Source organism: Thunnus maccoyii, chromosome 20 (genome assembly GCF_910596095.1).
Source record: "Thunnus maccoyii chromosome 20, fThuMac1.1, whole genome shotgun sequence".
Lineage (NCBI taxonomy): Eukaryota > Metazoa > Chordata > Actinopteri > Scombriformes > Scombridae > Thunnus > Thunnus maccoyii.
Window position 1 is genome coordinate 12,544,126 of NC_056552.1, and position 14,191 is coordinate 12,558,316.

The 14,191-nt window shown below is 38.6% G+C and overlaps 3 protein-coding genes across 3 annotated transcripts; all 3 read right to left on the reverse strand.

Annotated features, from left to right (window-relative positions):
* Positions 1 to 357: 357 nt before the first annotated feature.
* On the reverse strand, positions 358 to 4,110 carry dcakd (dephospho-CoA kinase domain containing). The gene is made up of 5 exons (XM_042398427.1): positions 3,799 to 4,110; positions 2,817 to 2,928; positions 2,019 to 2,222; positions 1,449 to 1,536; positions 358 to 1,173 (listed from the first exon to the last, which is right to left on the reverse strand). Exons 2-5 carry the CDS (start codon positions 2,926 to 2,928, stop codon positions 888 to 890), a joined length of 690 nt encoding a protein of 229 aa, XP_042254361.1. The 5' UTR covers positions 3,799 to 4,110; the 3' UTR covers positions 358 to 887.
* An 80-nt stretch (positions 4,111 to 4,190) lies between these two features.
* On the reverse strand, positions 4,191 to 7,897 carry pus3 (pseudouridylate synthase 3). Its single transcript, XM_042398426.1, has 7 exons — positions 7,781 to 7,897; positions 7,017 to 7,437; positions 6,247 to 6,524; positions 5,979 to 6,162; positions 5,608 to 5,717; positions 5,308 to 5,480; positions 4,191 to 4,691 (listed from the first exon to the last, which is right to left on the reverse strand). The coding sequence occupies exons 2-7, from the start codon at positions 7,419 to 7,421 to the stop codon at positions 4,435 to 4,437; spliced, it is 1,407 nt and encodes a 468-aa protein (XP_042254360.1). The 5' UTR covers positions 7,422 to 7,437; positions 7,781 to 7,897; the 3' UTR covers positions 4,191 to 4,434.
* A 279-nt stretch (positions 7,898 to 8,176) lies between these two features.
* On the reverse strand, positions 8,177 to 13,934 carry LOC121887145 (CD63 antigen-like). The gene is made up of 7 exons (XM_042397743.1): positions 13,624 to 13,934; positions 10,941 to 11,129; positions 10,549 to 10,623; positions 10,335 to 10,439; positions 9,282 to 9,419; positions 9,097 to 9,180; positions 8,177 to 8,608 (listed from the first exon to the last, which is right to left on the reverse strand). Exons 1-7 carry the CDS (start codon positions 13,678 to 13,680, stop codon positions 8,537 to 8,539), a joined length of 720 nt encoding a protein of 239 aa, XP_042253677.1. The 5' UTR covers positions 13,681 to 13,934; the 3' UTR covers positions 8,177 to 8,536.
* Between the last annotated feature and the right edge of the window lie 257 nt (positions 13,935 to 14,191).

Here is a 14,191-nt window from a genome sequence, read left to right on the forward strand (position 1 = left end):
AAGTGTAAGAAAATACAGTGATAAATATAAAGTCTTGTTAATTCATGTAAATTCACACTGTTCCCATTAAAAATGGATTGTCAAATAAATTCTCATCATACATCGTCATTATACAGGTCATTCACATACAATCTTAACATAATCCATAGGGATCCGATCATTCATAGTCAGTACTTTTTACTTTTTAGTACTTTTTTTTCTTATGAGGTGTAACAGTGGGATTTTTGTATGTTACAGGGTATCCTAAAGTTTGAAGTGAGAGTTGGTGCCGAATCAATGATAACTAAAGAAACCACAGACACCTCTGGACATCTATAGTTGTTAAGAATGTATAACTTTTTAGTTGTTCATTTACTCTTTCTGATGTCTGGTGTTTCTATTTACAATCTATACAATCACCCCAAACTCTCCTTTGGATAACTTCATAAGCTGTAGCTAAATAAAATCTCATCCTACAGTTATTGGTTTTATCTGTTTGTTGACTGATGCATCAAAATACAGATTTTTCCAGTTTTGTGCTCCATTCTAAATCACTGTTGAGACCATCACTCTTATAACTGAGCAAGGATGGGGGGGCTTGTACTGCAACTGAGGCTCTAAGGTATAGCCTTCATGTTTTTAAGAGTCTCAGAGTAAAACCAACAGAAATTGCACCTAAAAATCCTTCACACTAAACCACATTTGTCAGTGCAAGTGATGTCAATAATGTAAGTCTGTGTTAACCAACAGAGCACCTTACACCACTGAGCTGTAGTGGCGGGTGCTGTGAAACTAATCTCACAGTAAATTGCATCGGTACCTCCGACCTGCCTTCTCCTCTTTCTATTCATGCCCTCATCTTTGACCACATCCTGGACCAATTTCTTCTCTCCCTCGTCTGTCCTCTGTTAGGACAAAAGCATCTTGGCTGCGTACAGCAGTATCCCACCCAGACCAGCAGTGGTAGCAATAGCAATGACCCTCACTAAGAGGAAGTCCATGGAATCCTCCAGCTTTGTGTGCAGCCGCAGGACCTGGCGGTGGGTGTCCTCCCGGCTGCCAGAGTTCTCAATAACATGATTGGCCAAGCCGCGCTTTTCATTGAGCGGCATCTGTGCAGCCACGCGCTGCTCAGCCTGCTCCTGGGTCAGGCCATCCCTCTGCATCAGGCGCAATAGCTGAGTGGCAGGGTCACTGAAAAGGAACGGACAATGGAGGTTATTTATGGTGAAGCCAAAGTACCCTGTTAAAAAAATCCAGAGGTAGTGAGTCATGCTAATAAGGCTCAGAGAGAGCTGGAAAGAGGTATCCAATAACTCACAAAACTATGGGCTTAACGGCCAGTTTCTGTCAAAAACAAACCTCGAAATATTTAATGGTTTAAAATATGAAACCTGTAAACAAACAGTCTAAAAGTAACACTCTAAAGTGATGGGGGGGGGTGGAGAAAAGTAATCGTGTAGTCTCACCAGTAAACTACGACGGTGTGGTTCAGAAACTGAGTGAGCCGTCTGGTTTCAAAAAGAAGAGGGACATCGAGCACAACATAGCGGTACCCTAAGGAAACGGAAGAGAAGGAGGAGCATTGTGTAACAGATTCAATTAGTGTCAACACATTTACACTTTTAACACTGTGAAAAAACTGGTAACACAATTAAGTTAATTACTTTTTAAGAACATATAACAAGTGGTGTATGAGAAGTTTATTTTAAGGCACATTCTTGGGTTGCTTAAGAATGAATCTACAGAAAGTGGGAGTCAGGGCCATTTCTTTTAAAGTTATGGTATGAAATGATTACAGCAGAAGATCTAGTGTGAAGCAGAATCTTATCATTTTTATCTCTTCACCTTCTACATTTTCAAATATCTCAATATTTAGCTCACAGAGACCAATGCAGAAGGCTTTGCTGAGAAAAATTCTCTAAACTAATGTCCATAGATGCACTGCAAAAGAGCCCTGACTCACTTTCAGTTAATTTTCCTACTTTTCAGCGCTTAAAGTTAACTGCTAAGTCAGCCAAGCACGATTCCTTCCGCACCTCTGAGAAAGTAGAATAAGATCTCTTTCAGCATTGCTTTATGGATCTCCGGGTGGGTGATGGAGTTCAGCAGCTTCCTCTTTTCTTCGTTGGTGAAGATGAGCTGGCCGAGCTTCTGTCTGTCAATCTCCCCGTTCTCAAGCAGGATCTCCGGCCCAAAATGGTAGACGATGCGGGAATAGGCAGGAGTGTGCGGCTCCACGACTGTTTTCAAGAAAAGACAGTGACATTTGTTTTATTTTCCCCACTGGAAACCGTTGTAATTAATTAGTTTCAAACTAATTGTATTTTATTCATATATTTGTGGTAGATATTGCAATCCTGTAGGACATAGTGACAGCAAAAGAAAAAAAAAGAACAGCAATTATCTTACAGATTCATCAAACACCTGAGTAAAATTATATAACTAGCCTCATGTCTTATATTTTCTCCTGTATGCAGCTGCACACTCTTCACCCACTTCTGTGACCTTTTTATCTTCACCACATAACTAAAACTTCAACCCTGCAGTCAGCAGAGACAGCCTTCATGACTCACACTCTCTCTCCAAGGGTCTGTCTTAATAAACTTCCTACAGGCCAAACCTCCTCATGTCCATTTCAATATTTAATTATGGCAATGATAATACTAAAAGTCATTATTACATCAATCAAGGTTTAGTCAATCTTGTGAGACATATATGTAGGTGAATCCCAGTTCCAAGATCATAGTTTATTTTTTTAATTTATATTTCAACCATATATACATTCATTCACTGTGTAAATCTGTATAGTTTGTAGCAGAGGGATATTCACCCACCTTTTCTGGCCACAACATCAGCATCAATAATGGGGCAGCCAAGCTCCCGCAGCATTGAAGACACTGAGCTTTTCCCTGAGGCAATACCTCCAGTCAGCCCCACCAGGAACATCTTGGAAGACATAAAAAAAAAAAAAAAATTAAAAAAAGACAAGATGTATCCGAGCTGTTTTTTTTATTGTAATAAAACTGTTAGATAGATAGATAGATAGATAGATAGATAAATAGATAGATAGATAGATAACAAATATGACAAGGAAAAATATAAAACAAAGACAATCAAAGCCTGGATAAAACAGTTAAAACAGTCTGAACGACAGCACCGGACACACGGATAATTGATGTGTACGATAAAACACAAGGCAATAGAAACTCCAAGAGCATATAAGAGTAAAAAAAGACCTAACAGCCAGCAGTAATAAATAATCATAAAGGTCACTTAGTGAGTCAATGTCAAGCACATGAAAACTGTCATGGTGATGACACAAAACATAACATGTAGACTGACTAAAGCTGGGTCTATTTTGTACATATCAACAATATTAATAGTCAAATAAGACAAATATTAAGCTTTGAATGCATCTACATCTTGAAAATACATGAAAGATATGAACACAGATAATGTAGATATGCATACACAATAGTACCAATATAATTACCATTCAACTGCAATTTGAATTGGTGCTTTTTTTTCTGTAACGTTAGTTGAAATGTTTTATAGCCTTTTCGAGGCTGTCATGAGGTTTGACATCACGCCCCCTGCTGTGGAGATACTGAGCTACACACAGCTTATGTGTGACTCTGTGCCAAACTGATGTAAGTGTTGGAAAGTTGGCTTCTACTTTACCAAAAGCCAAAATAAACTCTGACGACACTTAGCAGCTTAATAACGCGTCAACCAGGTTAAAGGTGAAGAGAATAACAGACTATTTTTTTTAAGTTACTACTATCAAAATACTTATGTTATGCAGTTTTGCTTTACCTTGTAAGTGTCAGATACTCCTTAAATCGGATGAATGTACAGAGGAAGTCCGTGCAGTGGTGAGGCTAAAAAGAAAATAAAAACAACCAGGACTGCTCACAAGCTAACGTTAGCACTAGTGTTGATCGGGTCAAAACGACCACAAACATACAAGCAAACGAACCGCCGCCATTTTCACTTCGTCCTTTCAGCTATACACACAGAGATGAAAGGGTTGGAGACTCTCGTGTTGCTGGATAGTGTTGTCTACAACTCTGAAATGCAGTGAAGTGAATGCTAACGACCTAGCTTCTTAGCTTGACGAGCGCCACCTCGAAACTCTTCCGACGTCCCGACTCCCTTACTAGTTTGACGTTAGTTCCGTCTAATCGTAAACCAAACTGAGCCTCAGAGTTGTTCCAAAACGTGTTTATTTCACAGAAACACACATTTTAAAAACGAAAAAGTTGGTACACTTCTTATGAAATAAAAAAGTTAATCCAGCGTTTTGTTTCCTGAAATAAATGTATGAATTGAAATGTGAATGAATGTATGTGAAATAAAATGTAAATACAATGTTTTCGCATGAATAAAAACACTACAGAATAAACGTTGGCATGTCCATTTTACTGTGGAAAAATATTTAACTTATGCTTTCTAATCAGTACTTTTGGTTGAAGGTGACACCGCTGACACAACAGGCAGACTGGAGGAATTGTGGGAATGTTTGGACCTTTTTCCTCTGTGGACCATTTCGCCTCCATTCTCCCCTTCCTCCCGCTCCAGTCTGCCTCTTTTAACAAAATGGTCTATCCGGGACTCCAGGCTCTCGCAGCATGGACGCTCCAGCAAAGGCCGGTAGTTTCTCTGCCTGCTGCCTTCTAGTAGCCAGCAGTGGTTAGAGGACACTCCACCTGTGGATGGAGAGGAGTGAAACAATTTATATACACAAATGTAAAGTGAAGTCACTCAAACAAATCAGCGCCATGGTTCAAGACTAAGAAAAATATTTAAAGGATGCATAACTTGGAAACAAGTAATGGGTAGCAGGGGTATGATGGTACTATCACTTTGTAAAAATTGTATTACCAACATGTTTCATGTATTAAATGCTTGTAATGCATTAAAATATTAATTTAACACCCTATTTTGGAAGGAGTATGATGGTGCTACAAAAGAGCATGATAGTGCAGCAATACAGTTGGGTTGCTGACATAATTTGTCACCGTATAGTGTAACATCCACATCATTCCTGCCAATCAGGATGTCAGTTTTATTTATGTAGCCCAAAATCTCTGAGACAAAAGTTTGTCTCAAAAAGTCAGACTCTCGCTTTGTACCGTAAAAGGAAAACTTCACACACAAAAAAGTGAGGTTATAGTGTCTCATAGTTGTGTCATTCGTATTATTTTTATTTAACAAAAGCTAACCTTACATCTGAATTTTTAGACCCACAGAGCTCCACTTAAAAAAATCCTGTTATTATAGTCTAAAATGTCAAAGTGTGTCAGTCGTCTAAATTCATCTCACCGACGGCCTCCAAACCCTGGATCATCCCATGGAGGACGTGGGTCTTGACTGCACTCTGGGTCCAGTGTTGCTGCAGTGCAGACAGGGCGTAGTTCACCTCCTCAGTCTCCTGTTTCCAGCTTACACCTTCGAAGTTGCAGTCGTACAGCACCAGCGGGTAATCTACTGCCATGCTAGACACAAAGGTTTAAGAAAGATTCATAGTGATGTATTTATCCTGACTTTGACGGCTCCTAGCGGTAATATCAAAAAAAGACAAAAACTCAAACACAATACACAACAACACAGCAGTGAACTCACCTGTATTGGGGCTTCCTCGGGTTATTCTGAACATCCAGGAGCTGATTAATTATTTCTGGGGCTTCCAGCTTTTGCCCGATTAGAAGAAGCACTGCCATCATGCAGCGTACCTACAACATAACACAACAAGAATTTCAGTGTCAATTTCAATTTCAATGTCATAACTCAAAGAACTCATATCTGGCAAGAGATTAATGATATCAGAGACTGTTTCTTAATAGCGTACATTTAAATCCATCTCCTCTACATTAAAACATTACATTCAAATAAATAGTTTATTTATTTATTTCCTAATTTCCTCTTGTCTTGAATTGTCAGTATTTGGCTATTTTGGAGGAAAAGCGCTGAGATTTCTGTTTTATTTTTGATACCTGGTGGTAGAGGAAGGCCAGTCCTTTGATCTCAAATATGAAGAGGTCGTACTGGTTTGTGCTGGAGATGTGCTCAGGTTGTACAGGCTTGACTGTTGCTGACAGGATGGTCCTCTCAAACTGCAGGACTCCGTTGCCTACATCCATTTTGCACAGGTTGCGAAAGTCATGTGTTCCCTCGTATCTGTCAAGGGTCAAGAGAGCCTCAAATGAGAACAGCGATTGCAACAAGCGACATCAGTGTTTATGATTTTGTGTCTTCCCCCACCTTTTCGCAGCGTCCGCCATCAGCGCTACATCTATGGAGCCTCGGGGGAAGTAGTACCGGTACGTGCGGGACTGACAATCAAAGCGTGCACTGAAACCCTCTGCTACTGGGGCCCAGTCCAAGATCCTGATGTCCTGAGGCAGAACTCGGTTCAGCATCTTCACATATGGAAGCTCAGATGCTGCAGCTTTTGTCTTGGCACAAACATCAACATTTTCAGGGAGCGTGACACCCAATCCTCCACAAAATTGTGTAGAGCGCAGATCAATGGTTATCACCTGGGGGGAAAGAGAAGTTCACTCAACTACTACAACTACAATTAAGTGTTCATTATATCTGCAAATAATGATTATTTTCTCGATTAATCGATTAGTTATTCAGTCCATAAAATGTCAGAAAATGGTGAAAAATGTCTATCACTGTTTCCAAGAGCCCAAGATGACTTTCTCAAATGTCATGTTTTGTCCACAACCAAAAGATAATCATTACTGTCATAGAATAATTAAGACACCAGAAAATAATCACATTTGAGAAGCTGGAATCAGAGAATTTGGACATTTGTTTCTTAAGAAATGACTCAAAGTGATGAATCGATTATCAAAATAGTTGTTAGCTAATTGATTAATCTATTAATCATTGCAGCTCTAGTGTTCGTGTAAGACATTAACCATCCAGGCCACTATATTGTCTTGAAGGTGAGTATGTGTGTATCAGTCTTTGGCATCTTTGGCATCCTCTTGAACACAAGATCAACACATCAGAGAACTCACTTGGGAAAAGGCACTGACTCCTTTATCCGTACGACCACACCGGTGGTAGTTGGAGCTCTGCCTGTCTTGGATCAGCCGTGTCTTCAGGAGAGCTTCGAAGAGTCTGGCCTCCACAGTGTTATCTGTGTTCTCCTGAACTGCAAACCCCTGGTAGGCCCATCCCAGGTAGGCTAGACGCAGAGCTACATGGCGCCGAGGGTGTGCAGAAAAGTCAAAAGGGCGCTCCTTGCCAGCTTTCCTCCCCTTTTTACTGCTGGTGCTGTTGCAGCCTGAGTTCTCATTAAGAGATGGACAGGACTTCACCTCCATGTCGTCTCCAGCTTCACTTGTCTCCTTCAGCTGGGACTTGAGCTTCTCCAGCTCTCCCTCCAGCTCCTTTATTCGCTGGATTAACGCTTCTGACATGCTGCTTGGAAAAAGGCTGAGAAGAGGGACCAAAACATAAATATTTCTCCAAATAATGATTAGCTAACACTTCAAATATCCTCTAATGACGCTAAATACTTTTTATATTATGTTATTCTTTTATTTTCCAGTATCTAAGCAAGTAAGGCTCTATATTTTTTACTTTTGCTTAGTTAACTTTTATATTTTACCACAATATTCAGCCAAGTAGCTTACTTTGCCCCGACTGAACTAAATACTCTACGTTAACTGGTTAACCAACATACAGCTTGTTAGTTAGTTTCCTAAGTTATACAGTAGGTATATTAGTGGAAATATATAAGGTAATAAATAATATTGCAGAAAAACATAGTCTTTACCTTTGATTTGACTCTCAGGGTTGCTGATAAACTTGTATTTTTCAGTCAGTTGTCTGAGCTACTGCTGCACACATGCTATTTTACGTGTTGCGGCGAGCCGGAACAATTTAGAGAGCGGATTCACTTCCTGTAGAGGATTTCTGGGAAATGTAGTCTTGTAGTCTGATTTAATAACAATAACAACATTATCTAAAACATAATAATAACAATAATAATAATAATAATAATAATAATATACAGATGTCATATTACATGATGTGTTGTGTCATTTATTATAGGGAGTTGCTGTTATATTGCCACACAGACAGGCAAGATGCACAGTCAAAGCGCCAAGATACCTGACTGTGGAATGACCACAGAGAACACAATCACATAATCAGACTGTGTCACACATTTATTGAGCATATTAGCATAGTAAGCATGACATTCAAATGTGTAACTATCATAACAAATATTATCAATGTCATAGATCATCATATTTGTTGTAAAAATACAGTCACAACTGGCCAGGATACAAGCAGCAATAAGATGCTTTTTAGATGTTTTCTCACACATTGACATACATAGTGCACACATACAGTATAATTTTCTTATCAACTACATTTGAATCTTTATGTCACATATGAGAAGAAAAGGCAGTTTGGATATAATGAAGCATTGGAAAAGCAAACCAATTAGATCAATTTAAGCAAAAACAAAACATAAAAACCCTTTTAGAGATGTGTGAAGACATCTGTGCTTGGACACGAAGGCGCATCAGCTGAGGTTTTCATAGCTTTTTCGTTTTATGTGCAGACACAAGCACACCCCAACTAATAATCCAAAAACCTGTAACAGGTAAAAGGTTATATGTTACTGGCAGCAAATAAACTCAAAAACAGCTAAAAAGGTTCATTTCTCTCTCAGTAAATTCTAATTAATTCTGGCTTTCACTACCTGGGGCAAAGCAGACGAGATAGGCTTTATTATCATTCATGCCATCCTCTACATTTCAAATGTCTACCAGTGCTTTACCATTCCTTATAAAGAACATACATTAAAACATGGTCATGAAAAACGTTGGAAACAGCATATACATATCTTTTAAATAAATTTAAATAAATGACTAAATCATGCAAGGGAACAAATGTGATCTTTTTCTACTTTAAAGACAATGTTTTGGCATTTCTGTTGCTGTTGGTTCATTAAAAATACAGAAGGGAGGGGGATGACATATAACAAATGTCTTGGATTTACATTCTAACTGACATTCTCACGTGCAAGAAAAAAAATCCATGATGCTGAAAGATGTAGGAAACCAAGTGACAGTGATTTACCTCTGTGACTCCAAGAGCAATGCAGATAGCACCGACCATCACTAGATTCTTCAACAGAAAGAGCTTGATAGCCTGGATACAACCCTAAGAGGGAACACACAATCATAAAATATTGTAGCAAGTGTTAACAGAAAGGAGAGGAGAATAAAATGGCTGTGAATTTGAGATGATATCTCCCAGCAGACCTCTTTGTGTACTTTTGACTTGTCTTTTCCACACCCCTCACTCTTCACTGTGCAGCAGGAATCTGGCATGGCACCGTGGTTTTCCCAACCCACACTTCTGGACCAGTCAGTGGCGGTGTCTGCACCACAGCATTTGAACTGTAAAAAGGTTTCCAAAACATGAAGATGGCACACAAGCAATAACGTTGCATCTACTTTAAGTGGATCCGTCTACTCATGGTACACTGCAATAATGAGAGATTCTTCAGCTGTGCTTTGGAGGGACCCAAAGTTCCCTTTGTAATATTTTAAGTCATCTTTTGACTGAGAATCATCCATCTGTATGTCAAATTTTACTGCTTTGACTCTTTTAGATGTTATTTACAGATCCAAAATTATTAATTTATCAAAATTTAAAAAACAAAAACCTAAAAGACATATTCCTCCAAAATTTAATTTCCACAATTAACTTTGATCACCTGAAGACTAGGTTCTTTTTTACAGTATATGCCATGTCGTAGTTTAACTATCATCTTGGCCTCTATTCCTCAAGGTCTTCTGAATATAAAAAAAAAAAAAATTGTTGTCTTTTGTTGTCATCAGTTTTATCCCATTCTTATTTTATTGGTTTTCATCTTTTTTTTTTCTCGTGTGCAGTATTCTCAAATTATTTTACTGTTTACATTTCTTCTGTCTTATAATCAGCTTGTCAGTCAGCTGTAAAGCACTTTGAATTGCACAAACTTGTACAAAAGCTATGCTATAAAAATAATGTTTGATAGATTCTGAGTTTATTTTCTTTTCTTCTTTACTACTTTACCTGACTACTTCTTTATCTTAAGGCCAGTGATATTGTGCTTTCATGGTGCAAATTCTTGACTTTTTTTCTTTTTGCTTTGTCATATAATTACTAGCTAATACATAAACAATGCACAGAAAGTGGGAGAGGGCTTATTTTTACCCCTGGGCCCTCCAGTGGTATAATCCAGACCTGTATACCATCATGGACAACACATTCTCTCCAGTCTATGAAATGTTTCCTGCAAATACAAAACATAAAGTTCTACATGTCACCTTTTCCTGAATTCTGTTGATTGCATGTCTGTTCTCCGGCTTGTATTCATAGATCGCCCCTCGTGCTTTGATGTTGATACCACTATTCATCTGTACGAGGGCAACCTACAGAGAAAATAAAATATTTTTTATGATCAGCAAGCCACCTCCTGTTGTATACATTGAGAAGCATTACAAATGTTTTGATCTCAATCTCAGAAATAGCGCGTCTCACCCTGCTGCGAAATATGTAAAAGGCGGCCCCTGTGAGTATCTCCAAAATGATGATCACCAACAAGATACAGACGAACTTGTTCATAGAGAAACAGAGTGAGTAGAGTTCAGTCATGAGTTATGACCCTATTGGTACTGCTTACAACAATCTACCTACATGTCATATTAAAGTCAGATTTGATTATATCTCGCACCAGATGAGAATGAGGAAAATTGTGATTAGTAATCTGTTGAAACATCTCTCCTGGATGTTACCGTTTCCACATTTTGGAAAAACTCCAGAATCAAAATATTGACATCAAACATCCTCTGTACATTGTCCCACAAAGACATGCTTGATAAAATATATAAGGACAGAATCTCAAACTCATTATGGAGTATTATGATACTTACACAAGCCACCATAGAAAAGTTATTAGTGCATGCCCCAATATGGCCCATGAAGGAGATGAGGGCAATGGCGACACCCACTGCAATGAGGACTATAGCAATTTTAGACAGACTGCTCCCAGCAAACGAGCCCATCTCTGAGTACGTGGAGTATTGCAGCGCTCCGATAACGATGAGGGCAACCCCAGATGCCTGAAAAACCATGAAGTAGATATGAATGCATTGCTTAGGTAACTTGCAGTGGAGCCCAATATGGCTGCCACCCATACTTATCTTATCTGCTGTAATTTTAGCATTTGACATTTTTGTATCTGTATATTATCTTGTTTTAATCTTGCTACTTATCTTTATTTTTCACCTTACTCTATATAATATTGTGTTGTCCATGAGCACATTGCTAAGTTTTTTCGCTGTTTGCACTTAGATTTCTGAGATATTTGATCTCCAAGATGGGAATTTTGCTTGATGTTCTACTGGACATACAGTGACCATAAATAGATTAAGACCTCTATTGGCCCCTGAGTGTTTAGTCTCAAGGGACCCAACTTGTAACACCACGTAATGTGTATTTTTATTTTTTTTATTCAAAATACACTGCCTGGCCAAAAAAAAAGTCTCCACCTAAAAAAAAAGGTCACACACTAATATTTCGTCGGACCGCCTTTAGCTGTGATTACGACACTCATTCGCTGTGGCATTGATTCGATAAGCTTCTGCAATGTCACAAGATTTATTTCCATCCAGTGTTGCGTTAATTTTTCACCAAGATCTTATATCGATGATGGGAGAGTCGGACCACTGCGCAAAGCCTTCTCCAGCACATCCCAAAGATTCTCAATGGGGTTAAGGTCTGGACTCTGTGCTGGCCAATCCATGTGTGAAAATGACATGTCATGCTCCCTGAACTACTCTTTCACAATTTGAGCCCGATGAATCCAGGCATTGTCATCTTGGAATATGCCCGTGCCATCAGGGAAGAAAAAATCCATTGATGGAATAATCTGGTCATTCAGTATATTCAGGTAGTCAGCTGACCTCATTCTTTGGGCACATAATGTTGCTGAACCAAGACCCGACCAACTGCAGCAACCCCAGATCATAGCACAGTCCCCACAGGCTTGTACAGTAGGCACTTGGCATGATGGGTGCATCACTTCATCTGCCTCTCTTCCTACCCTGATGCATAAATCTGGACTCATCAGACCACTTGACCTCCTTCCATTGCTCCAGAGTCCAATATTTATGCTCCCTAGCAAATTGAAGCCTTTTTTTCCGATTAGCCTCACTGATTAGTGGTTTTCTTAGGGCTACACAGCTGTTCAGTCCCAATCTCTTGAGTTCCCTTTGCATTGTGTGTGTGGAAATGCTCTTACTTTCACTATTAAACATAGCCTTGAGTTCTACTGTTGTTTTTCTGCGACTATATTTCACCAAACATTTAAGTGATCGCCGATCACGATCAGTAAGGATTTTTTTCCGACCACATTTCTTCCTCGAAGATGATGGTTCCCCACTATCCTTCCAGTTTTTAATAATGCGTTGGACAGTTCTTAACCCAATTTTAGTAGTTACTGCAATCTCCTTAGATGTTTTCTCTTGATGCATGCCAAAGATTTGACCCTTCTCAAACAGACTAACATCTTTTCCACGATCACGGGATGTGTCTTTTGACATGGTTGTTTAAGAAATGAGAAGCTATTCATTGCATCAGTTGGGGTTAAATAACTTGTTGCCAGCTGAAAGATAATCGCTCATGCAGTAATTATCAATAGGAGGCTCTTACCTATTTGCTTAGTTAAATCCAGGTGGTGACTTTTTTTTTGGCCAGGCAGTGTATATGAAATTTCTTTGTGTGTAAAGCTGGTATAGAGAGCTATACTGACTTGAAAGCTTCAATTGTTGTCTTATTTTGCTTGATAAACAGTTGTCATTTTCCATTTTTGACAAAAAGGGATGTTGAGGACATTTTCTCTAAATTGACAATTAAAACAGAACACTGGGTAGGTATTCTGTGTTGGTGGATTGCCATTCTACCCACACCAATTATTAATCAGGACTTTCGCAATTGCACATCGAAGGCCCCACTAGCATGCTGGGCTCCTGTGCGCTGGACCCCCTGCTAGTTCATCCCGACATGAGTCATGCTGATTATCTTCCATATTTGTTACCATTCCCTCATGCTCAGCCCATCTACCGAGACCCCTGAGACCATCTAATATGAATGTGTTTGATACGGTTGGAAGGACAAATGAATTCTCTTTCAAATGATGCTACGGATTACTTTCACTCCCCTGCGTCTTTTTTGCATTTCCATGCATAAAGTAATAATATCAGACACATGAGGGATTGCAGTTATAGTAGACTTCTTCAAAGCAGTTATTAGACAACCATTCATTCCCCTGAGAGTGATGCAGATTTTGCCCAATAATTTGCTGTATTAAGATGGGCCATTTTATCATGATTGTTTCCTTGTAAAATTTTCACTTCTCTCATATGAATCTAAAACAAATACTATTGAATCAGTTTAGTCAGAAATCTGAAAATCATGAGGAATTAGCAGGTTTTGTCCTTTTTAAAAGAACACGATATAATAGATTTATTCTTGATAATAATAACAGCAACAATACTAACAACATTTCTACTACTATCAATAATAATAAACTGCATGCACACAATTCTTACTTACCAAGAACACCATATTGAAAAAAATAAACCAGCATTTGATGCTGCAACACTTGCACATGGTGAGGACTTGATGCAGGAAATCCAATTCTTTTTAGAAGAGTTCATATACGAGAACAGACAGGATAATGTAGACTTTCCACACGCAGTGTGAGGAGACTCAGGCTGAACACTTAAACATAATTCAGAGGGACTGTGTCACATGACTTTATGAAAATGAAAGGTACCAAGATAATATTTAAATTGACTATTTGAATAGTAGCATCACTGAAGTGCAAATGGTATCGTAAAATATGCTAATCTAAATAGTGGGTAGTCAAGTACTGTGAGAATATGATGTGAAAATTGGCCAAATGGATGAGCTTGTTTTGAAAATACTATAATGTTTCTGATTTTATATATATAGCATTTTCAAGATTCCTAAAGAGTCCTTTCAAAACAAAAAACAAAGTTTAATGGGATAACCACTGTTGTATGTGTTTAATAACCCAGAAAAATAGTTTAATCATCACTAAAATGTAATTTAGTCTATGCCAGTTATCTGAGTAAATTCCAATCCAAATTATTGTATT

Bases quoted from the DNA above. Each gene is read 5' to 3' on its own strand.
- dcakd (XM_042398427.1), bottom strand. From the start codon at position 2,928: ATGTTCCTGGTGGGGCTGACTGGAGGTATTGCCTCAGGGAAAAGCTCA. The intron at 2,223-2,816 runs GTGGGTGAATAT...TCTTGAAAACAG, and splicing joins TGATGTTGTGGCCAGAAAAG to TCGTGGAGCCGCACACTCCT. The intron at 1,174-1,448 runs GTGAGACTACAC...GTTCCTTTTCAG, and splicing joins CACACCGTCGTAGTTTACTG to TGACCCTGCCACTCAGCTAT.
- LOC121887145 (XM_042397743.1), bottom strand. From the start codon at position 13,680: ATGTGCAAGTGTTGCAGCATCAAATGCTGGTTTATTTTTTTCAATATG. The intron at 10,440-10,548 runs GTGAGACGCGCT...TTTTCTCTGTAG, and splicing joins TTTACATATTTCGCAGCAGG to GTTGCCCTCGTACAGATGAA. The intron at 9,420-10,334 runs GTGACATGTAGA...ACCTTTTTACAG, and splicing joins TCAACAGAATTCAGGAAAAG to TTCAAATGCTGTGGTGCAGA.
- pus3 (XM_042398426.1), bottom strand. From the start codon at position 7,421: ATGTCAGAAGCGTTAATCCAGCGAATAAAGGAGCTGGAGGGAGAGCTG. The intron at 6,163-6,246 runs GTGGGGGAAGAC...GACCCTTGACAG, and splicing joins ATGGCGGACGCTGCGAAAAG to ATACGAGGGAACACATGACT. The intron at 4,692-5,307 runs GTGAGATGAATT...CTCCATCCACAG, and splicing joins CCAGGGTTTGGAGGCCGTCG to GTGGAGTGTCCTCTAACCAC.